The sequence below is a fragment of the Martes martes genome (genome assembly GCF_963455335.1).
Source record: "Martes martes genome assembly, chromosome: 6".
NCBI classification, from domain to species: Eukaryota; Metazoa; Chordata; class Mammalia; order Carnivora; family Mustelidae; genus Martes; species Martes martes.
In genome coordinates, this window is record NC_137893.1 from 15,682,257 (window position 1) to 15,706,435 (window position 24,179).

Consider the following 24,179-nt stretch of genomic DNA (forward strand, 5'->3'; position numbering starts at 1 on the left):
ATTTTGCTGACAGTCCTCTGCAAGAAAGAGCACAAAACACTTAAGAGTAAGTGTTTTGTGATGTTCTATAGTCAAATGTATTAAGGGTGTTGGAAAATCATCTCCCTCCGGTATCGTTTCAAGATTAGCAACACTTCACAGTTTTATAAATCATATTTAGGCAAAAGCCAAGAGCGTAGAGAATGAGATTTTGTTTTGTTTTGTTTGAACCACTAGAGATCTGATCTAAAGGTCTTGTCCAACCGTTATGGAAAAGAAATATGCTTCTCTCATTTTTATCTCTATCTTTAAATGACGAGGGAAAAAGGAAAAGCTACATGCCAGGAGCTGGTATCAATTTATTAACGTACACGCCCAGAAGAGAATCACAAGTACCTTATCATAAAAGTGACAGGATCATTCTTCCATAGAAACTGAGAAACTGTATTTTAGGAAATTAATATTAGGGATGACCAGACAACTTGAAGCAACAAAGAGGGTAACTCAGTGCATCAGGGATAACATTCTTAACAAATTTCATGGCTGAAGAGAATGGAGAGAGGAAATCATTACCTCACCCCTCTGCCTGTGTCCAGGCAGGGCTCCACCCGGAGGCTGTCTACACTCGGCCTGCCAAGGCTGTCTGCACTCAGCCTGCGAGTCCGCCAGGGGTCCCAGGGGTCCGGTCCCAAACCAAATGGGTCTTTTCACTTCCCACTAAACACTCCCCATTTACTCGTGGTTCTTCCAAGGACAGGTCAATGAATCACTTTAAAAAGATGGCCTTTCATTTATAATTTTTTCTTGCTAACCAAACTTTCTACAACAAGAAAATTTAAGGCTAACGTGTCATCATGCTTTCCCTAGAAATCAGAATGGTACTTTCCCTGACAGGAGCTGTTTTGAGACCACCCTGGGAATTTTGCCAGAATAAATGAAATGGGAGGGACCAGTGCAAATTCTTCTTCGGTCTTCCTGACAACTCTGCTATATGGAAACATTTCAGTTTTCTGCAGTCTGGCCCAGGGCACCCTTCTTATCACTAAAGCGCCATATGAAGCCATAGACTGAACCCTTAAATATTTTTTCATCCTCTGGGAGAACAAGTAACTCAGAAAAACTTTATGTGAAGTTTTGAAAACAGGAAAAGCTAAAAAACTATAAATTAGTACAGATAACACTCTCAAAATCACTGGCCGTTAGTTTCAAGTTAAATATATTCTTGTTATAGGATAACAGTAAAATGCAAGAAATGAAATCTCAATATAATTTTTGTAATAATGTTTGCAACGGTTGAACTCCTAGCTTAACACATCGGAATTCCACTATCAAATATCAATGTCCTATGATTGTTTTTTTTAAATAGAATATAATGTAAAAATCCCCCCAAAAAGAAATATAATTAAACTACTGGTATCATCTTATATGAACAGCCCTTTTGAAATCACTGACACCAAAGTAGGAAGGAATTAACACAGAACTGTATATTCTAAACAGCTTGAGACTCTTTTAAAAAGTCAGAATGTTAATGTCTTACATAGAACTAGTTAAAATCTGAAATGAAACCTGGCAATAACATGAGTCCAACTCTTCCAGAATTTCCTGGGAAAAAAGGTAAGGGAAACAGGTAATAGATATAACAGATTTTAGACTAACTGGACTTCAAAATTCGTAAGCCAATACCCTTATTGTATTCTAAGTGCACGAAGATAACGACTGTATTACATGTGTGTCTAAGTTCTTGAAGCTCCCTTCTCACATTCTCAGAAACTCACTGGGAAGAGTCCTTCCCTGTGTTTGGTTTTCAAATACAGAGTCCCATGTTGCTCATAAAAAGTCTGACGGCTCTTCTGTGTGCTAGAGGTGTGAGGACAACAGGAAGGAGGGTAAGGGGGGCCACTAGATGGCAGCTCCTATGAAGGCCATGCTGTGAGGCGAGAGCTCACTTATTCCTCTCTAGAGCCTTGTTCCCATCTTACCCACAAGGAAACTGAAGATCAGAGAGCTTAAGTTATTTGCTCAAAGTCACACAGCTTACAAATAAGATGCAGTTAAGAGGGGTGCCAGGGTGGCTCAGTGGGTTAAAGCCTCTGCCTTCAGCTCGGGTCATGATCCCAGGGTCCTGGGATCGAGCCCCACATCAGGCTCTCTGCTCAGCGGGGAGCCTGCTTCCTCCTCTCTCTCTGCCTGTTTCTCTGCCTACTTGTGATCTCTGCCTGTCAAATAAATGAATAAAATCTTAAAAAAAATAAAATACAAAATATGAGTTGACATAATTACCATGGGTCCAGAGATTTCTGTTCAACTAACACATTTATTCATTGATCTTCTCTTTAAACATACTGTGGGCTTTTGGAATATATTTTGCTGGTATCACAGCACAGGATCACTTAATTTTTAAGTTTTTACTTTAAGTTTTAAGTTTTAAGTTTTTACTTAAATTCCAGGTGGAATCACCGCATCCCATCTACTTTTACGGGGCGAAGGGGGGCGGGAATCCCTGTACCGTTAAGATGAGTATGAAAATCCCATTATAAACCCTGCCTTCACCCAATCGCCAGTTTATTAAGAATTCTTTTGTTCTTAAGTATGAATAAAAGCACCTTTCCTTTTAATAATGCTTTAAAAAAGTCTCTTTGTTTAAGGTGGCGAGCTTATGCAAAACAGAAGGGAGAAGAGCCTTTCTACAATCTGTTCAGAGATCCAATTTTCATACTAATCGAAGTTGCTAACGTTAAAACTGACTGGGGTACCAGGGTGGCTCAGTCAGTACAGTGTGGGAATCTTGATCTCAGGGTTCTAAGTTCAAGCCCCATGTTGGGTTTAGAGATAACGCAAAAATAAAATCTTAAAAAAAAAAAAAAAAGGATCTCGGGGCGCCCGAGTGGCTCGGTCAGTTAAGCATCTGCCTTCAGCTCAGGTCATGATTCTAGGGTCCTTGGATGGAGTTCCACATGGGGCTCCTTGCTCAGTGGCGAGCCTGCTTCTCCCTCTGCCTGCCGCTCCCCCTGCTTGTGTGCTCTTTCTCTCTCTCTTGGTCTCTCTTGCTCTCTGACAAATAAAGTCTTAAAATAAATAAATAAATAAACACACACACAAACATAAAACTGTCAGGAACTACCACGCTCTTATGAATGGTGCTGACCGCAAAACATCCATCTTTCTTTTTTTTTTTTTTTTAATTATTTATTTATTTGACAGAGAGAGAGAGCAGGAACACAAGCAGGGGAGTGGGAGAGGGCGAAGGGGACTTCGCACTGAGCAGGGAGCCCGATGTGGGGCTTGATCCCAGGACCCTGGGATCATGACCTGAGCCGAAGGCAGATGCTTAACGACTGAGCCACCCAGGTGCCCCAAAACGTCCATCTTTCTAATCAGTAAAGCATTCCTCATCTTTGTCTTTGCCCTCTCAGCCTGATTTCTGAGTGCGAGACAAGTTCAAAAAATGTCTTAATATCTGCAACTAACTTAAAGCTGCAATCAGTCAGAGTACATTTCTGAGTCCCAGCTTATTCACTCACTCAACACTCAGTATTTTCTGAGCATGTACTATGTGACAGGTACTATTCTGGGCACGAGGCATTCAAAAATCAAGAAGAAGACTACTAGAACTGGACCGGACACACTTCAAATAAACTAACTGGAGTCAGTCTACATACAGAATTGTTCCCTCAAAATATAATGCCTTGATCTTTTTTGTTCCCCAGGAGGATCACTGCATTGAAATTGAATGTTTTTAGGAATGCCTTTAAAAAACTAAATATCCTCAAAAGAACTATATTAAAAATCAGGCAGTTTCACTAAAAAAATACATGTCACCTTCATATATTAAATCATAGGGCTCAAAGGGATTCCAAAAAGCAGCCTCTCTCTCTCCAGCCAGGACGATGCCAAAACTGTCCTAAATATATAAACTCTAATTAAAAAGAAAAAAAAAAGCAAGTAAATATAACAGCAAAGAAGCATTCATTTAAAAGAACATGAATTCATAACTGACTTTCCTAATCTAAATGCTAAGCAGAGAAGCAAATCTGCATGCCCATAATTTATGGGTTAGGCATTGGTTTTTTCAGGCGGGGAGAGAAAGTTATTTCCTGAAACGAGATATACTTCAAAGAAGTCATTCAGTGCAAGCCTTCTATTTGCTAAAAGGAGCAATGAAGCCTACATTCGCATTATACCTCTAATTGCTTCATTCATCTGTGTGCTCTTCATCCAAGAGCCAAGTACCCGAGCATTCTGGGAAATTCCTGAGCATCGTTCCTCGCATCCTCCAATCCACCCCACCCCCTGAAGTCCCAGAAGGTTTTTTAATCTGACTGGTTAATTCTGGGAGGGGTGACATTTCCTAGTGGGGTGGGTCCATTATTTTCCTTTTTTGAAGAAACAGTTATGACATGAATTTCAGTAACATTGATAACATCACATTGTTTTCTTTTCCTTCTATCATATTCCAATCGAATTAAGTTCAGTGCATTTTTTTTTGGTGGAAAAATGTAGAATAGTTATCTCAAGGTGAGTGGGTCAAAGTTTTACATACACACACACAATCGGATCCTATTCTCTATTTCACTGCTTCTGTGGAGCCGTCTGGGTTTCGAGACCTAGAACCCCCGGGTGGTCCTGGCAGACGTGAAAGAGGGTCTCCACCCACTCTGGCTCAACTTCCGACCATCCCATCCCTTCCAGCAACTGTTTTCATCTGCTTTGATATGCTGAAGGTCACCTAAGATCTCTTCGGGCGAACAGATTCTGCTTCATAGCATGAGACTGAAAACCACTATTTCTAGTATACCTCACATGTGGACAAATTACCTCCTTCAGATCATGAGTGACTGGACTGCTCAACGCTAAAGGCCAGCAGGGGCATGTATGCACGTGGGAGCAGGGGGTGGCTACTGTGGTTGGCATCTTACCTTCTCTTTGCCCCAAAATATGGCTTCAACATGGGGTAACCCAAAAGGTAGGCCCATCAACATTCTGAGTTCCCTGTCCCGTGCACGGATGCTGACGACGAGCAACCCTTCAGGGACATCCTCTCTTCTGAATGTAAGGTTCACGTCTCATAACCATCTCGCCTCTTTTCATCAGCGGCCCAACACCAATTTTAAGACATTTACATACCTGACAGGAAGTCATGGGAACAGTTGAGAACTGTCGTTCCTGGTTGTATCCAAGAAAGGGGAATCTCTTCTGGCTTAGGAGAGCCCAAGACCACAATATCAGCCTCATGAAGCTAGAAAGAAAAAGAGAAACACCATGCTCGTTTTAATCTGTGGCAGTGATATGTGACGAGCGATCTGTGTTGCCTGATTTCGATAGCAGATGACAACCATTCTGAGGTTGGTGCCACACGGATGATGTGCACAGAATCACATCATGGATTTCCTAATGCAGCACATGTCAGCACAGGGCCTGACTATCTTGGCCCAGAAAGGAAAGGAAAAAGGACAAAGTTTCTTTAGGGCAGTCAGTGCAGCGCCTACACTGCGGGCAGCATCGCCATCCACGTGTCCTCACCGCTAACTGCAGCATCAAGAAAAAGGATGGGGGGACACCTGGGTGACTCAGTGGGTTAAGCCTCTGCCTTCGGCTCAGGTCATGATCTCAGGGTCCTGGGCTCGAGCCCCGCACTGGGCTCTCTGCTCGGCGGGGAGCCTGCTTCCTCCTCTCTCTCTCTGCCTGCCTCTCTACCTACTTGTGATCTCCGTCAAATAAATAAATAAAATCTAAAAAAAAAGAAAAAAGAAAAAAGGAAAAGGATGGGACCACGGAAACTGCACAGATGGAAGCAGGAGACTGAAAGGTATACGAGGCGGGTGGCATCTGGAGTCACGTGGCAGCTGAGCAGGGAAGATGGGGGTGGTTGCTGGGAAGCCACAGGAAGATCTGGCCAGCTCGGGGGGCTGCTGGCTTGTCCAACCGCATAATCCAAATTAGGCCCACATGCAACTTTTGCTGGATCTATGGGAGGATTTTTTCAAGAGCTCAAGAAAAAAGTCTCATTTTCCTGGAGGCTCTGCTTAGTCTCCTGTCAGACTGTTCATTTTGGGTTTTTGTTTTTGTTTTTTTTTTAAAGAAAAACAAAAGAATGCTACTATTAGCACACGACACATTCATCACAACTGTCTTGTACGGTTTTGGGAACAGTACTGGAGGAACGTGTCTGGTAGGAAGGTGACATTTAGAAGAGACTGGCTCTGACCTCAACCAAAGAATGACCGCCTGTCCCGGTACTGTCCCCGTACTGTCCCCACTAAGCCACCAATGATCACAAACCAGATCCGTTTATGCGGAGCACAAGAGGTGAAGGAGGAAAGTGGGGCCCTGTGGGGGAAATAGCTATGATTGCACATGTCACCTACGTGGGCTGGTGCTACTACGCCCATTTAACAGGCAAGGAAACTGAGGCTCAGAGAGTGTAAGCACCTCTCTGGGAATTCCTGTTTCCCCTGGGGAGCCAGTCTCAGGACACTCCACAAGGGAGGAAGAGACAGCTGCCCGCCCTCCACTGTCCCACACTACTTTCTTTCCCCCATTGCTTTTTCCAGACTTCGGTGCCCTGCACTGATTGTAGATTCTTTAGAATCAGACAGAGGAAGGGCAGACAAAACAGGAAAACAGCCCCACGGATGTGACCACCGCAAAACCGCCCCATCAACGAACATGCTCCGCGCGCCCGCATCCGTTCTTGGCTTGGACAGGCTCGTGGCTGAAGAGCCTGGGGTAGCACCAGCTGAGCAACTCAGCGTAGGCCTCTGTAGCACAGTCTGGGCAAGAGGCTGCACCCACTAACGTCTCTTAGAAATCTTAGGGCGAGAGATGGCAGCGAGGGGAAGCAAATCCATGACGGGCCTCCCTGGTTTATGAAGACAAAAAAGCCAAGGTCTAGAACAGCTCCAAGTCCCCCGATAGAGGAGGAACATGGCAACAACTTACAAGGCATGTCTTTACGAAGAGCCGATAAAGCCAACCTTTAAAGTTGCCATCCCGGGAACGTGGATCAGTTTGATCACGCCAGCAGGGAAAAGGGAATTAACATTTGCTGGGTCCCACTAATGAGCCAAACAGTGCTCACCGCTTTTCCCTCTCACACTTCATTAAGGCATAAGAAGAATATACTGAAATGGTGTCACAGTAAATCAACTGCATTGGTCACACTAAAAAGAAGGGAAGTCTCTCCTAAAACAACCATCCTTTTTTTTAAAAAAAAAAAAACAAAACAAAACCCTGTGAGACCACAACACTATGAAACAGAATTCAGAAGTTACTGGAAGCTAACATCACCAGCATCCTAGTGCAGTTCACGTCGTATGTTCTCCACAGACAGATCTGAAAAGCAGCAAGATTTTTGGGTGATGTGATAGTTAGGGGGCAAAATTGTTCTTAAGGAAAGAGGATTTTATTTTCATCTTTTTAAGAGATTTTATTTATTTATTTGAGAGGGGGAGAGAGACAGAGACAGAGAGTGCATACATGAGCAGGGGGAGGGAGAAGCAGGCTTCCCACTGAGCAGGGAGCCTGACATGGGGCTCGATCCCAGGACTGAGATCATGACCTGAGCTGAAGGCAGAGGTTAACTGACAGAGCCACCCAGGCACCCCAAGGAAAGAGGATTTTAAACATCTGAATAAAAACATGTATTTCTTCATGTACTGATCCCACTGTAGATACTCAACTACAGGAAGGCCCCCCAAAAAACTCAAACATTTAACTTTTGTTGGAAATGCTCAGCAGGTAAGAAATGCCATGTCGCTACATTATCCCGCACAACAGCAGCAAAAACAACATGTTAAGACTTCTGTAAAGAGGGGCGCCGGGGTGGCTCAGTGGGTTAAGCCACTGCCTTCAGCTCAGGTCATGGTCTCAGGGTCCTGGGATCGAGCCCCGCATCGGACTCTCTGCTCAGCGGGGAGCCTGCTTCTCTCTCTCTCTCTCTCTCTCTCTCTGCCTGCCTCTCTGCCTACCTGTGATCTTTCTCTGTCAAATAAATAAAATCTTAAAAAAAAAAAACAAAAAAACTTCTGTAAAGAGGAAGTTAATATGTACAAGGCTGAAACATTCATTTTTGGAAAAAGCCAAGGATCAGAGGTTTACACAGGTCCCCGAAGAACACTTAGTTTCCTACACGTGGTGCCTTTGACACAACTTGTTCCTTTCATTACCTATAAATCTCAGGGAGCTCATTCCCACTCCTCAGCTCCATGTTTAAACACAACCCTGGAGTGGGCTGTGCTGAGAGAGCAACGGGAGGATGGCCGATCCCGCAGAGAAGAGACGAAAATCTCCCGCCATTAGCAATGATCTCGCTGGAGATGCTAATTCTTTCTGGAGAGGAAAACTGCTAGATGCTTGAATCAGTAAATCACTCACTGAGGAGCAAAGAAGATTTTAATGAGCTAAAATTCAAGAATGATCATCTTGCCGGCTGTTTCTACTTTCCTCCTCCCAAGTGAGAAAGACCCTGGCCAAAGCCTGGCTTGAAACTCTACCTTGTAACAAAATATCTGTTTCTCGGTAGAAATGGCTTACAGAGGCCCGCCCACTCCCCAGGCGGAGGACCAAATGTTAAAACAATGGTAAGACACAGAAATGCCGATGTTTAAGGTAGGGCATGTGGGAGTCACGTACACTTTAGGTATCATGAAAACTATTTTTCTCTACGTCACTGATTTTTAAGAGCGGGGATGGGGGGGGGCAAGCATTGGAAAATGGACAGAGAGAGATGGAGGGCAGATGTGATTTCCAAGGTCATTAAGGAACATCATGGTTTTGTATTCACCAAAAAAAAAAAAAAAAAGATCTTAAAATTCAAATTACAGAAAGTACACCCCCTTACCACCCCTCTACCCCCCCTAACTAAAAGACAATTTAACTTTCACTATCGTTTTGAAAGGGCACATGGGGAATCTCAGGTATGATATACACTGAAAGCTGGGATGAATGAAAAACAAAAAAACAAGGTTGAGAGAGAGATTTTGATGTATCGTGATTCTGAGGATCTGAAGGAAAAAATCCCTGCCCACAGGATTTAAGAACAATCCTCCAGATTGGGGGGGTGGGATAGGAAAAGAAATGATTAAACATCCCATTTCTACCATTTTGGCCACAGAGACATCGGCATTCTTGATCGGTCCATGCACATGAGCTAGGCAGCTGTCACGTACAGTACGTACAGGGAGGGGTCTGGAGGGAAGGGTGCCTCGAACTTGTTCTTCCACTTTTTTTTTTTTTTAAGATTTATTTGATTCGAACCATTTTTAAAATTCTAGAATAAGCCAATTTGGTCATGACATATTATCCTTTTAACACATTCTCTGGGTTTGATTTTTCTAATATTTTGCTCTAATTTGTGCATCTATTAAAAGAACTACTGTAATTTTCTCGTTATATTTTTGAATCGGGGTTATGCTGGCCTCATAAAATGAGTTACGAATAAACATTCTGTCTCTATCCCTTGAAAAAAAAAATAAAGATCTGGTGTTGGGGGAGGGGAGAGAATCTCAAGGGGATTCTGCGCGGAGCGTGGAGCCTGACGTGGGGCTCGATCCCACGACCCGTGAGATCATGACCAGGGCTGAAACCAAGAGTCCGATGCTAAACGGACTGAGCCACCGAGGAGCCCCGGTTCTCCCACTTCCGATGAACTGGGACACACTGTCATTGTGTGAGACCGGTCAGGTGGCTTCCCAGATCGCCGTCCCACGGCAGATTGCTCCCGGTGCTTTGCAGCAACAAGGACAGTCTGTGACATCTTACGTGGCACAGAGGCTCCTTGACAATCCCACGGCAAAGTCCTGAAGAGTTAGGTTCCTCTTTTTTTAAGTTTTTTAATGGAATGTCACTTTTCTTTCTATAAAGGCCAAATTCCCCAATGTGCGGACCTTTTCTTGCTGACTGACAAGGAGCTGTCAGATGGGGCTACTCTGGTCGCCCGCACGCCACCAGACGCTGTTTTAGAAAGATTACTCTGGAAGCTGGACTGAGAAGGGGTTGGAGGGCGTAGGAGGGAAACGAGCAGGAGGAGGACACACTTGGTGGGAAGCTGGATGCACAGGTTCCCAACACAGGATGGTCCGGGAGGAGGGGAGGTAGGCTGGGACTCGTTAGCACACAGATGGGGTTAGACTCAGAAACTTGTAGATCTGAGAGAAACGGATAGAATGGGAAGGAAAGAGGCCTTCAGTACATCCCTGGGAGTAATTCCGGGTAACAGAAGAGGAGCAAACGGTGACACTGGTATGGCCCAGGAGGCAGGAAGCGTAGTGTAGCCACACAGGTGCTGGGGAAAGGGCATGGTAGACAGGTCTGAATGACACCCGATGGCCAAACAAACTAAAAGCAAAAATAATCCATTTTGGGCAATTAGGAATTCATCAGTGACTTTCCCATAGACGTGGGCATTAGCAACTTGTGCCTAGAAAATTCCTGCCGTTTTGGTCAAGTGTGTTCCCTGCAGACGCAGACTTCATTTAGGCTTTGAGCTTCATGAGCAGAGTTCCTGTTTGTTCACACATTATTTTAACTTAGGACGTCTACCTTTTCACTTGAATGAACTGAACATCTACCAGAGGATTATGGCTTTGTACCTATGGACAAATAACCACATTTTACTGAAATATTAAGCATACTATCAAATAGAAATGTTGAAATAACTCTGTAAATATGCTAAAATAGGAACATCAAACCATTCTTTTTTTTTTTTAGGTCTTTAATCTATATTTTTTATTAAATTTTTTATTTTTTATTAACATATAATGTATTATTAGCCCCAGGGGTACAGGTCTGTGAATTGCCAGGTTTACACACTTCACAGCACTCACCACAGCACACACCCTCCCCAATGTCCATAAAACCATTCTCATTCAGATATCCTAATACTTTGGCAAGATAAGAGAATGACGATTGCAGCAGAAGGTAGTCCCCCACCCTATTCCCCACACACTATGTGATCTCATTCTGGGAGAATTCTTTTTTTCCCCCCCACAAATTGGGCATGTGTCTTTCTTCCACTTTCTTCTGTGATCAGAACGGATCATTGGCTTTTATCTACTTATTTTTAAGATTTTCTTTATTTGATAGAGACAGAGAGAGAACAAGCAGGGGAACAGCAGGCAGAGGGAGAGGGCGAAGCAGACTCCCCACTGAGCAGGGAGCACGACCTGAGCCCAGGGCAGACGTTTAACCGACTGAGCCACCCAGGCGTCCAGATCACTGGCTTTTAAAATGAATACCTATCTTGTGCTTATTTCATAAATCAGAATGACTCCAAGCCAAATGGACAGTTAGGGATTATGACTAGCACTTACCTACCAACATCTTTCCGCAAAGGATCATAAATGACCTTCCTTTTTCTACACGTTCCTAAGTTCACCTCTTACTTCGCCATCCGACATACTTAACCGCTCCATAAAGGAGAAGAGTACCAAAGAGATTCGGCTGTGTCCAGAATGACAGAAAAGACAGTCACTCCGTCTTCAAGTGCGCCTGCTGCTGACGTGGCTTCTAACACGCGAGGGAAGGTGAGCGCGACCTCACCTCTGGTAACGGGTATACTCTCAATGATTCATCAAAAGTAATTCCCTTCCTCACGCTCTAGGGAGACGATGAAATTACAAAGGATGGCGAAGAGACACAGAGACAAAGAGAGAGTCTGCGTGTGTGTGGTGAGAGACAATCCAGTATGACAAAGACTCAGAACCACGTGGCACTAAAAGGAAGAAATGCCCAGGCTGCGGTCCCCAAGGCGGCCCCAGGCCAGCCAGGCCTCACAGAGGCAGGACAGCCCCGACGACCTGCCTCCACCGTATCAAGCCCGGACCTGAAAAGCGGCAGCCTGGTGGAGTTAATGAGAGGAGAGGCAGCTGTGCGAAATCAAACTTGGCCTTTCCTGACGCACTCGCCTTTTCCAGTTCTGAACCTTGGATCCCACATGGGCCCATCTGTGCGTTCCTCTTCCTCCAGGAACCCTCTGGGCCTCGGCCACCTCCTCTGCAGGGCAAAGAAGCTGTACTCTGCGGAAGGGGCCTGAGCTGCCAGGGGAAGGATGCTTGCGGGGGGTTACAAGGCCTCGGTTCAAGTGCAGTCTCTGTGGCTCCTCAAGGGGGACGCCACACTTCATCGGCACATGTCGCGTCAATGAGACGACAGAGGAGAAAAGCTTGGAGGAGGAAATCTTTACCCCAACATAAGGGGCTTTACACTTGTGGGTTACGTTCAATAACTACCCATTAAAGTATTCTAATTCTAACTCCTTAAATTACATTTTAATTCCTTAAACATCATTTACACTGGGGAAGAAAGGCTGAAAGGTGGAGCCAGGCTCTGCCAACAGGGATAACGCTGGGTGCGCTGGAAGGGACATCACCGGTCTGCTGGTCACAGGACACAGCCGGGAGCCCTTCTTTTGTGCATATAGACCTCAAACTACGTACAGCTCACAAGGGACCACTCTATGTGACTCCTGGAGTGCGTGCCCATCAGCTCCAATAGATTCTCTCATAAATCCTCTTCTCACCACTACTAGATATAATCAGCCTGATCCGGGGACTTTTAAAATAAAAGTCCCATTCACCTCCTTCTCTGGTGTTAGTAAGTGACGCAATGATCAGGGAGTGACAGGAGTGAAAAGAATGGGACGTGACATCTCCAAAGGCATTTTCAGTCCACGAACATGGAAAAATCCGTCAGAGAATGCTCAGGGCCCTACATGACTCAGGTCACTTAGTCACACATTACTGAATAACCTTGGTATTTGCTTGGTACAGGATCCCGTGGTGCCCTGTGATTGGGGATAGTCTCCTTGCCACCTGTAACTGATGTGTGTGTGTGGGGGGAGAGACTCCTGTCGAGGCACTGTCTTGCGAGCCCCCAAAGGTGACCAGGGCACCCCCACGACCCTCTCAATAGGGTAGACACCCTCCCAGGGCCTCAGGGAGGGAATAGCACTGAGTCTACTTCGGCCTCCTCTCTTGAAAGGTTGTCTGTGGGATGATAAACTGTTGGAATAAAACAAGAGTGAACTCAAGTCTAATGTCTTGGGCCTTGGATTCTCTGACGTTTCTTACCTGAGCTGTCAGGTACTTTCTGGTGCAAAAGACTAGACTTTAAATGTACTTTCAAAGGGGTGCCTGGGGGGGCTCAATGGGTTAAGCCTCTGCCTTCAGCTCAGGTCATGATCTCAGGGTCCTGGGAATGAGCCTCACATTGGGCTCTCTGCTCAGCAGGGAGCCTGCTTCCCCCTCTCTCTCTGCCTGCCTCTCTGCCTAATTGTGATCTCTGTCAAATAAATAAAATCTTTAAAAAATATATATATATATACACTTTAAAAGATGGGGTTTTGTGATCACCTGGAGTAAGAGCTGACTCAGGACACTGGCTGAAAATTCAGGCTGTAGTGCCACCTCCATCATTTTAAAATTAGATTTGGAAAGTCTCTTTACTTCTCCACGTCTCAGTCTCCTCCTCTGTGAGATGGGGAGAATGAAGGTTGTGCCCAACAGGAAATCTGGGCAGAATCAAGGACACAACATGAGCAAAACAGGGAGCCTGGTTCTTGGGACTCACTAACTCAATTGCCAGGAGGGACCATGACAGCCATTACCTCGGGGCACTGGTCTGTGGCCTCTGCTGTGATAGTTATTATGCTCACCAGAACCCTTGAAGGCCAGACGACAGTGGGGTGACATTTAAAGTGCTGAAGAAAAATGCCTTGTCAACTGAAAATTCTCCATCCAGCAAAAAGCCACTTCAACAACAAAGGGGAGATTCGTGTACTTGCATATTAACACAAGCTAAGGGAGTACGTTATCGCTAGACCGGCCTTACAGGAAATGCAGACAGAAGTCCTCAGGGTAGAAATGACAGGCTGCCTGACATTAACTCCAAGCCTCATGAAGAAATAATGATCTCCAGAAAAAACAGTATCACTGTATTTTGGATCTGTAACTATACATTTTCTTTCCCAGCACTTATAAGGGAAATGCATTAAAAATTTTAAAATATTTTATGTATATTTATGATAATAAATTGACTAAAATAAACACAAAACATGTTTTTATGTATATTTATATAATATTTTATATTTTATGCCCCAAAGGGGTACGTGCACCCGAATGTTTATAGCAGCAATGTTCAAAACAGCCAAACTATGGAGAGAACCTAGATGTCCATCAACAGACAAATGGATAAAGATGTGGTACATATATATAATGGAATACCATGCAGCCATCAAAAAACTCAAAATCTTACCAATTGCAACGATGTAGATGGAACTAGAGGGTATTATGCTGAGTGAAATAAGTAAATCAGAGAAAGATAATTATCACATGATCCCTCTGATGTGAGGAATTTGAGGGGCAGGGCCAGGGGTTGCGGGGGGTAGGGAAGGAAAAAATGAAACAAGATGGGATTGGGAGGGAGACAAACCCTAAGAGACTCTTAATCACACAAAACAAACTGAGGGTTGCTGGGGGTGGGAGGGATAGGGAGAGGGTGGTTGGGTTATGGACACTGGGGAGGGTATGTGCAATGGTGAGTGCTGTGAAGTGTGTAAGCCTGATGATTCACAGACCTGTACCCTTGGGGCAAATAATACATTATATGTTAATAAAAATACATATATATATATGTATTTTTTAAAACCCAGTCATGTAACTCACTAATCTCATTCAGTTTAAAAGCTAGAATTTTTTTTCCCCAATCTTTGGAAAAAAGACTATTCTTTTTTCAAGATTTCGTATGTACAAGCCTATTTAGAAATGTCCAATTCACTTTTAAAAGCCTTCTATAAGCCATGCTCTGCAGTGAATTTAAACTGGAAATGACTCAGTGATCATTTAGCTTTTGTTCAAAAAACCCCAACCCCCTTTGATCCTTCAAATGGGAAAGACTTGTATTTTTTCCCTTCTTGTGTTAATACTAGTTTTGAGGGTCTCTGTGCTCAGGAGGAGGAGACATGAGATCCTCTGAGAAAAACAAAATAAAACGGTTCTCTTATTTCTGGGTTATTTCTTATGCACACAGCTGGGATGGACCCGATTTGTCACAGCTGGAGGCCACTTCACCCTGTCCTCCAGCTGTGTCTCACCACAGACTCCGGAAAGGCTCTCCCTCGAGCAGTGCGAGTAACGGGTGTGCACGCGGGGCCCCAGGGAACCTGTCAGCCTCGCTTCCCTGGAGAGGGGTACCACTCCAACTCATAAATCCTAAATGCAGAACATTCTCTCGCCTCAAACTGCTTTTGGCATCAGGATGAACTCCTCGCGGTGAGGCAGAGATAAGCCAGTTCTCACTGGGCAAGTGGCTCTGTCCAGGCCCCGCACTGGGGAGACATTCCACTCCTGGGGCCTGGGACGCTGAGTGCAGGGTCTCTGTCCGGGCAGTGGAAGGAGCCCTACCCCGAAACACCACACCCAGAGCTCTTTCGCTTCCGGACATCCGACACTCCTCCATCACATGAAGCTGACTGGGACAAGTGCCCAGACATTCTTCCACTCCCCCATGAGTAAACACATAACTTCTAGCAAAGCGCAGAAGTGATGCTCAGAAACAAAGCAGGAAACTTAATTTCCAGTGACACACTCAGATGGGCATGAAACGGCAAAGCTGCAAATTACAGAAGTCTACTCTATTGTTCACAAAACTCTGAAAAGGCAAATCCCAACTCTTCTTGCTCACGCTCCGTGGAGATGTTACGCGTAACCAGAATCCGCTTCAATCCCACTAACTCTATGTAACCATTCCTCGACACTGCAGGAAGGAACGCTACTCCTCTAAGAATGAAGCAATAAACAAGGAACCCCTCCACCAGACATGACTTGAAGTAGAGGGGCTTCTGAGGAACACAGAACTTGCGGGAAGGAAGAGGTCCTAGCCATGGAGCAAAGGCTCTCTGTTGCGTTACTTCAAGTTGGCAATACTGGTGAAGAAGGAGGGGGTGGATGTAAAGGCCCAAACTGGGCCCCCACTCTCTCCCACTCTCTTCGTCTTGATTTGGTTTCATCCCTCCCACCTCAAGACGGCGCAAGACCCTCCCACAGCGACCCTCTACTTCTGCCTGCCATTCACTGGAAACACGTCCACTGGGCTTCCAGTGAGGGACCTGGGTCCCGCCACTTTACTAGCTTATCGCCTTACGATTTCATTGACCCACTGACTTTTCCACATTGCGAAACTGGCCAGTGTCTTTCCTGACTCACCATTAACAGCAGCCGAGCTGTTAATGTGGACGTTCGTAGGGGCCAAGTTCTGTGTGAAGCCAACTTGCACGACTGAATCCCCCCAGCACCCCTATGCGGCGGGTAGTATTACGATCCCCTTTCTACACATGAAGAGACAAAGTTCAGAAAAGTTAAGTGACAGGGAAGGCTTGAACCCGGAGCTGTCACCAAAGCCTATGTCCCACTGCTTACCAAGACCACAAACGTGTCTGACTCCAAACCCTGCAGCCTGCCGCTGGCCGCAGCAGGCTGCGGTCACCTGTAGGTCATCCCGGACTCGAGAGGCTGCGTGTCGTGTAGGAGTTGGTAGGCAGGACTCTAATGTTACGTGGTCACCTACTGACCCCCAGACCTCTCAGGATGGAAACCCCCAACCAGATGGCCAACGGGGGGAGCTTGTTCCATGTCAGGTACAAAGAAGCCTATAAGACATGCTTCTTGAAGATGACTTCCTTTGGCCAATAGCTATAACCCTTTGCTTCTCCTTTTTTTCCCCAACACTTAATACTGCGGTAAGGAGAATTGAAATGTACTATGATCTTACGCTGTACTATCTAATTGTTGTTGATGTAACGAGAAAACAAAAATCCCAAGCTGTTGTTAAACTTACACACTCACTGTTTTTCACAGGGAAGGTCTGCTGAGGGTGTGGCCAGCAAGGGTGGACACATGCTCCGACTCGGGCAGATGCCCCAGGATGTCAACCCTGTGCCCAGGTGACCCACCACCACTGTAGCCTGCAGAGGTCTGCGGTCTCGGTTCTTGGAAACCAGGCCCAGCAATGGCCCGTGTTTCAGAAATAAAATCCAGGAAGAGTGGAAAGTCAAATGTCAGGCAGAAGCACGGAGGCACGTCCTCGGAGAGGAAAGTGACTCATGAACTGGGAGCCGTTGGCATGAAAAACGGAAAGAACAAGGTTTTGTCTTGAGGTGCGACAAGCAGTAGGTAGACCAGGGAGAAGGGGGCCAAATGCCAGAGGCCAGATAAATTTCAAAGACCAGTATGAGGAGCCCTGAACCATTCTTTCCATATTTTTGGCTACAGAGACGAAGCAGTAAGGAGAAAAGCCACAGTCTCTTAAGATTCACGGTGGGGTCATTCTACGTACCCAGGAAACAATGTGTGTGCAACAACTCTTCAACAGAACCTTCCTGGATGTCTGAAAACAGGAAAGTTACCCAATTTCTAGATTCTCTAGAGAGTAGAGCCACTTGGTCCTTCTCAAAGTCAGGATGAGATGTATCCCAAAGAAGAGTCAAGGTGATTTATTTCCATCATAAAAAAGTACTTTGAAAGATGTCTTTGTTTTACCAAAATACAGATACAACCGGCAAAGTTATCTGCGACAGCTGTGAAAACATTCAGTTGCCAGTGAAGGTATTTTTCTCTTTTCTACCACAGCTGTTCAGTCCAGAGCAGGGCGTGTTTTCTCCTTCCACTAACCTTCCAAAATCAAAAATTCTCGGCTCTGAATTGGAGTCCCTGAATTTTCTTGCATAGGCCGCCCCCATGTGGTGACCACTCAAAAGGCACAGAGGTTTTGAGCTCAGCTGGGCGATCACGTTTCTGAGCTGCTTTCATAGGAGAAAGAGCCGCATGTGTTTAGACCCACCTGCGACTCAGGTGTCACACTTCTCGGTCGAGACACCTGCCTCCCGGGGACAGGACTGCAACTTCTCACTTCTGTTCTCATGCGGCAACATAAGGAACGTGTATTTTTCGATGTTGTTCTGCAGTTACTTTACTGTCCTTAACATACTTTTAATTTAACTTCACTTTGCTTGAAATGTGTAAAAATTCATGGCCATTTTTTGAAATTAAAAACGTTATTAACTGCTCCAGCCATGAAAATGTAAACAGATGATAGAATGCACCTGGACACCCAGCCCACTGCCCAGAAAAAAGGCACGGCCAACGTCAGCGAGTCTCCCTTCCACCTACATCCACATCCTTGTCCTGGTAAATGGTTTCCTGATTTGGTTCAAGGACCATACATTTCTTCATCTTGTTAGTTTATATATGTAGCCTTAAAGCATAGATACAGATGGCATTGCTTTTAGACTTTAAATAAATGGTGTCACATGTAATAAACCCTTTGCAAATGCTTTTTTTTCTTCCAACAAGTGCTATATTAAAAAATTCTTTCACATTGATATTTGCAGCTCAAGATCTCTTCAATATTGTCTTGTTTTTGCCCTTCTACCTCTGTGTAAATTTTATTATTATTTAAAGATTTTATTTATTTTTTTGACAGAGAGAGAAAGAGGAACACAAGCAGGGGGAGTCGGGGAGGGAGAAGCAGGCTTCCTGTTGAGCAGGGAGCGCGATGTAGGGCTCTATCCCAAAGTCTTGGGGTCATGACCTGAGCTAAAGGCAGATGCTTAACTGACTGAGCTACCCAGGCACCCCCTCTGTTAAATTTTAGAATCAGCTTGTCAAACTCGCCAAAACAATAATAAGTCAGGACTCTGACTCAAATTTATAGATTAATTTGGGCAGAATCAGTATCTTTAAGATACTGAGTTCTCCTTTTTTTTTCTTTAACAAGGCCAAATCTCTCTATTGCAAAGCCACCAACATGCTGCCACATCCGCTTCTCTGAATATTGAGTCCTCTTTTTTTTTTTTTTTAAAGATTTTATTTATTTATTTGACAGACAGAGATCACAAGTAGGCAGAGAGGCAGGCAGAGAGAGAGAGGAGGAAGCAGGCTCCCTGCTGAGCAGAGAGCCTTACTCGGGGCTCAATACCAGGACCCTGAGACCATGACCTGAGCTGAAGGCAGAGGCTTAACCCACTGAGCCACCCAGGCGCCCCAATATTGAGTCCTCTTATCCAAGCCACCCAGGCGCCCCAATATTGAGTCCTCTTATCCACGAACATGGTATCTCTATTTTGGAGTCTTCTTAATGACCTTCATCAAAATTATATAATTTCTTTCAAAAGATCAGAAATAACTTCTGTTAAATATATTCCTAAGTACCTTATATTCTCATTGCTATTATAAACTCTAATTTAAGAATCAGTTTTTAAAAACTGATAAAAAATTACAGGGATCCCAGGAGGCACAGCTGGTTTAACTCAAGTCGAGATTTCCGGGTTGTGAGATCGAGCCCTGAGTCAGGCTCTGTAACTCAGTGCAGAGTCTGTTTAAAACAGGACATTCTCTCCCACACCCTATACTACTCACATGCTTGCACTCACTCTCTCAAATAAATAAATCTTTGAAAAAAAATTACTCTTAACTATGGGTGTGGTGTTTAGAAATGCATATATCCAAGAACCCGAGTGAACTCATACTCATTCTCATATTTTTTTAAGATTCTTTTGAGTTTTCTATGTAGGTAATGCTATCATCTGGGATTGATGACGGTCTGGTGTCTTCCTTTCCAAATATTATAAATTCTCCCTTTCTTCACATTACATCAATTACTGTCTAGTAATTCCCATACAGAGCTGATTAGGACTACTGATAATAGGCACCCTTATATCTTTCCAAATTTTAAAAGAAATGTTTCTAATATTTCATTATTTAATGAGATACTTGTTCTAACTTTTTATAGATATTTACTGGGTTAAGGAATTCCTTTAATTTCCCAGATAAGGTTTTTTTAGGAAAAAATCATAAAGGATTTTATCAAATGACTTCTGTATCTATGATGGTGATAGCATAGTTTTTATCTGATAATGTGGTGAATTATGTCAGTAAATCTTAATGCATTTTTCTGATATTAAACCACACTGGCAATCCTATGATAACCCCAACCTGGTGCTGGATTTGGTTTGTTAACATTCTGATAATGATTATTTTATCTATGTTCACAGATGGAAGGAGCCCGTAATTGTCCTTGAGCATCCTGTCCTCTGGTTTGGGCACTCACGAAATGGGTTAGAAGGTGTTCTTTTCCATTCTTTGGAGGAAAGATTATGACGTGTTCCCTGATGGTGGTAGAACTCCTTTTGTTTGCATGTCTGGTGGGTAGACTGATCCAATGTCTTAAATGTATGTCAGTCTAATCAATTGTACTTAAATCCATTTTGCAAGCTACATTTAGAAGTTTTCATTTCATACAGATTTTTAAATTTACCAGTCTAAAATTGTTCATAGCCTCTTTTTTCGAAAATAATTTTTGTTCTGCGGTTATGTCCCTTTGTTCATTCCTAACACTGCTGGTGTTCTCTTTTTTGTTTTGGTTATTTTGGCTAGTAGTATTTCCATTTTACTAGACTCTTCCAAGAACTGACTTTTGGCTTAGTTGATCATCTCTGACATAAACTTGCTTTCTATTTCATTAATATCGGCTCTTTACTGTTTCCATCCTTTGAGATTTTCTGCTGTTCTTCCTCTCACTTATGTTCAATGCTTAGCTTATACATTTCTAGTCCTTTTCTTTTACTTTTTTTTTTTTTAAGATTTTTATTTATTTATTTGACAGAGAGAGATCAGAAGCAGGCAGAGAGGCAGGCAGAGAGAGAGGAGGAAGCAGGTTCCCTGCTGAGCAGAGAGCCCGATGCGGGGCTCGATCCTATGACTCTGAGACCATGACCTGAGGCGAAGGCAGAGGCTTTCACCCATTGAGCCACCCAGGCGCCCCTCCTTTTCCTCTTCTAATATAAGCACTTAAAACTATATTTCCCACATGAAAGATGCTTACCTTGCTTTGAAGCTGAGGCGTGTTCCATTGGGAGCTCATGGTCATGGACCCTCTTCTCTGAAACAGGCATTGCAGGGCAGCTTCCAAAGACCCATGGGCTCCTATTACCAAGATCTTCTTTCCATCTAAGTTGACACCTATCCACCAAAGGGAAATTCAGTATCATGATCAAAACTTCAGAGCCTTCCTCCCCTGTAGCTTTAGTGTAAGGACAAAGAACCTTTTAAAGCTTGGCCCCCTGAGCCAAGTCAGAGCCCACAATGGCTACCACGACTTACTCTTTCTTTGTGAATGTTATGGCTGAGTGACTGAGAATCATCATCCCGATCATGCACACGATGGAAAAACAGTGTCTACCTGGCGTATCTCAGCTTAATGGCTAATATCTTAAAGGTAGACATGAAAAGTTCATCTTCTGGGCGCCTGGGTGGCTCAGTGGGTTAAAGCCTCCGCCTTTGGCTCAGGTCATGATCCCAGGGTCCTGGGATCGAGCCCCGCATCAGGCTCAGCAGGGAGCCTGATTCTCTTCCTCTCTCTCTGCCTACCTGTGATCTCTGTCAAATAAATAAATAAAATCTTTAAAAAAAAAAAAAAAGCTCATCTTCTAATGGAACTCTGGTATATATTTTAGAGGAATTTTTTCACTGAAGTACAGTTGTTACATTAGTTTCAGGCGTGCAATGCAGTAATTCAACGAGACTGTATGTCACGCTATGCTCACCATAAGCAGAGCTGCCATCGGTCACCACACGCTATTCCAATACCATGGACTATATTCCCTATGTTGTATCTTTAATTCCTGTGACTTACTCATTCCATAACTAGAAACCTACATCTCCTATTCCCCTCTCACTCATGCTACCCACCAACCCCATGACAACCACCAGTTTGTTCTCTATGTTTACGGATCTGTTTCTGTTTTTTTGTTTTGTTTTGTTCTTTAGATACCACACAGAAATGAAATCATATGACACTTGCTTTCTCTGACTTATTTCACTTAGCATGATACCCTCTAGATCCATCCACGCTGCCACAAATGGCAAAACCTCACTCGTTTTTTACAGCTGAGTAAGATTCCATATTGCATATGGACACATCTTCTCTATCCATTCATCTACCTGTAGATTGCTTCCATACCTTGGCTACTGTAAATAATGCTGCAATAAACACAGGGGAGCATATAGCTTTTGGAATTAGTGTTTTCATTTTCTTTGGGTAAATACCCAGGTAGTGGAATTCCTGGATCAAATGGTAGTTCTATTTTTAATTTTTTGAGGAACCTCCATACTGTTTTCCAGAGTGACTGCACCAGTTTGCAGTCTCCCACCAGCAGTGCATGAGGGCTCCTTTTTTTCCACATCCTCCCCAACACTTGTTATTTCTTTTATTTTTTATTCTAGCCATTCTGATTGGTGTGAGGTGATATCTCATTATGGTTTAATTTGCATTTCCCCAATGATCAGTGGTACTGAGCACTTTTTCATGTACCTATAGGCCCTGTGTATGTCTTCTTTGGGAAAATGTCTATTCAGACATTTCTGATACTTTAATCAGATTAGTATTATTATTGGGTATTGACTTGTATAAGTTCTTTATATATTTGAGATATTAAATATTTTGCAATTTTTCCCTGATGGTTCTATGTCTGGGTGTGCAGGAGGAACATCTGCTTCTCTTTTACTAAGGCGGAATAGAAAAAATTTAGTTAGTTAAATTTTTATATACTCAGCTAGAAAGCCTTTAAAATATATGAAACTCATTACTCTGATAACCAAGAAAAAGAAATTACTCATTTCTATGTCCATGACATAAAAGAGCAATGTCAAGGGAAGAACAATGGAAATTAAATACTGATTATAGAAAGAGTTACTGCTCACTGATAAATCCCAATCGAGGTTCCCATACCCTGAACTCTATCTGACAGCCTCCTCATTTAAATCTTACACATAAGTTTTATTTAAGTTTACGTGTTAACAGATTTGAGAAGTTGAAGCTTGGAACATTTTCCATTGTGGTTATTTTGTGAGTTTCCTGAGAGAAGCTGAGCCTTTGTTCACCACAGGTCACTCACCTTTACCAGTTTCTTTTTACAACTGTAATAGAGGTAATCTTGCTAGAAAAGTCTTTCATAGTCATCTACAACTCCTCGAAGATAAGCAAAAGAGCTGACACTGAATATTACTTCCATGTTTCAATTAGACTCTTCAAGAAAGAAATCCTTACTAAAAAATCAGTAAGTCCCAAAAAAGAGAAAATCGCAGCATTTCTAAAGGAGCATTCATACCTGACTTTTCAAGAAGTTCAATTACAGCTCTGGCCACAGGTGAGACGTAACATTCATGGGCATCCCCACGGACCAGCCTCCCCAGGTTGATGTCGGTTACACTGAATTTGTAAAAAAGGAAAGTTGTAAGCCAAAACATGGTCAAAGCTCACTCATCTGTAACTCACATGTATTTTTTTTTAACACACTCTTCTTTTTCTTTTTTCTTCAAAGATTTAATTTATTTATTTATTTGACAGAGAGAGAAAGAGATCACAAGTAGGCAAAGAGGCAGGCAGAAAGAGAAGGGGAAGCAGGCTCCCCACTGAGCAGAGAGCCCAATTCGGGGCTGGATCCCAGGACTCTGAGATTATGACCTGAGCTGAAGGCAGAGGCTTAACCCACCGAGCCACCCGGGTGCCCCTAACTCACATGTATTAATCCCAAACGATATTCACATCAACACTGGATAGACAGAATATATTAAATCATTAAATATAAAGAATGGGCAAGAAAGGCCACTAGCTTCTTAGAGCAGTCCCTTGGGAAACTCTGAAGTGGCTCCTGTGGGTTGGGCCAACCTTGGGAATTTTGGTTCTGCGTGGAGAGCAGGACGAACACAAGGCCATGCAAGGCCTTGCCGTGCACAAGTGCAGGGAGCTCTGTTCGGTGTGCTCCATGGAATGGTGTCCCTAAAGTGTGCAACCCCACCCACTGTCATGCAGCTGAACCTACTTTTTCCTTGAGGGAGTTTATATCTCAATCAGTATCAAAATCCAGGACCAATCCTAGAAATCTGGGGTGACCTAGCAAGACGTGGGATTCACGAGTCTGATCCCCATTTAATATCAGCACTTACCTCCTTGGGAAATCAAGAAATGGCTTCTGCGCTCTTTCTCCTTCAAATCCAGGACCCAATGGTCCCTAACTATCTAGTGAAACCGATGGGCTCCATACAAGTTCGTAATAAAATGGAGACACAGAAAAATGTTCATAGATCTCTCTTTTCACAGAAGATTTGAAATTATACTTTGATACCTGCAGGTTCTGGATGTTTTCTCAC

General features: G+C 43.8%; 1 protein-coding gene across 1 annotated transcript in view; it reads right to left on the minus strand.

Moving 5' to 3' along the window:
• Window positions 1–24,179, minus strand: part of MTHFD1L (methylenetetrahydrofolate dehydrogenase (NADP+ dependent) 1 like) — a gene marked incomplete at its 5' end in the record, with an annotated part of 183,587 nt that overhangs the window by 146,568 nt on the left and 12,840 nt on the right. Inside the window, 3 exons of the mRNA XM_080805521.1 lie at window positions 5,104–5,215; window positions 20,854–20,990; window positions 23,138–23,238. Of these exons, the coding sequence (XP_080661647.1) occupies window positions 5,104–5,215; window positions 20,854–20,990; window positions 23,138–23,238 (350 nt within the window). The remainder of the gene's footprint in view (window positions 1–5,103; window positions 5,216–20,853; window positions 20,991–23,137; window positions 23,239–24,179) is intronic.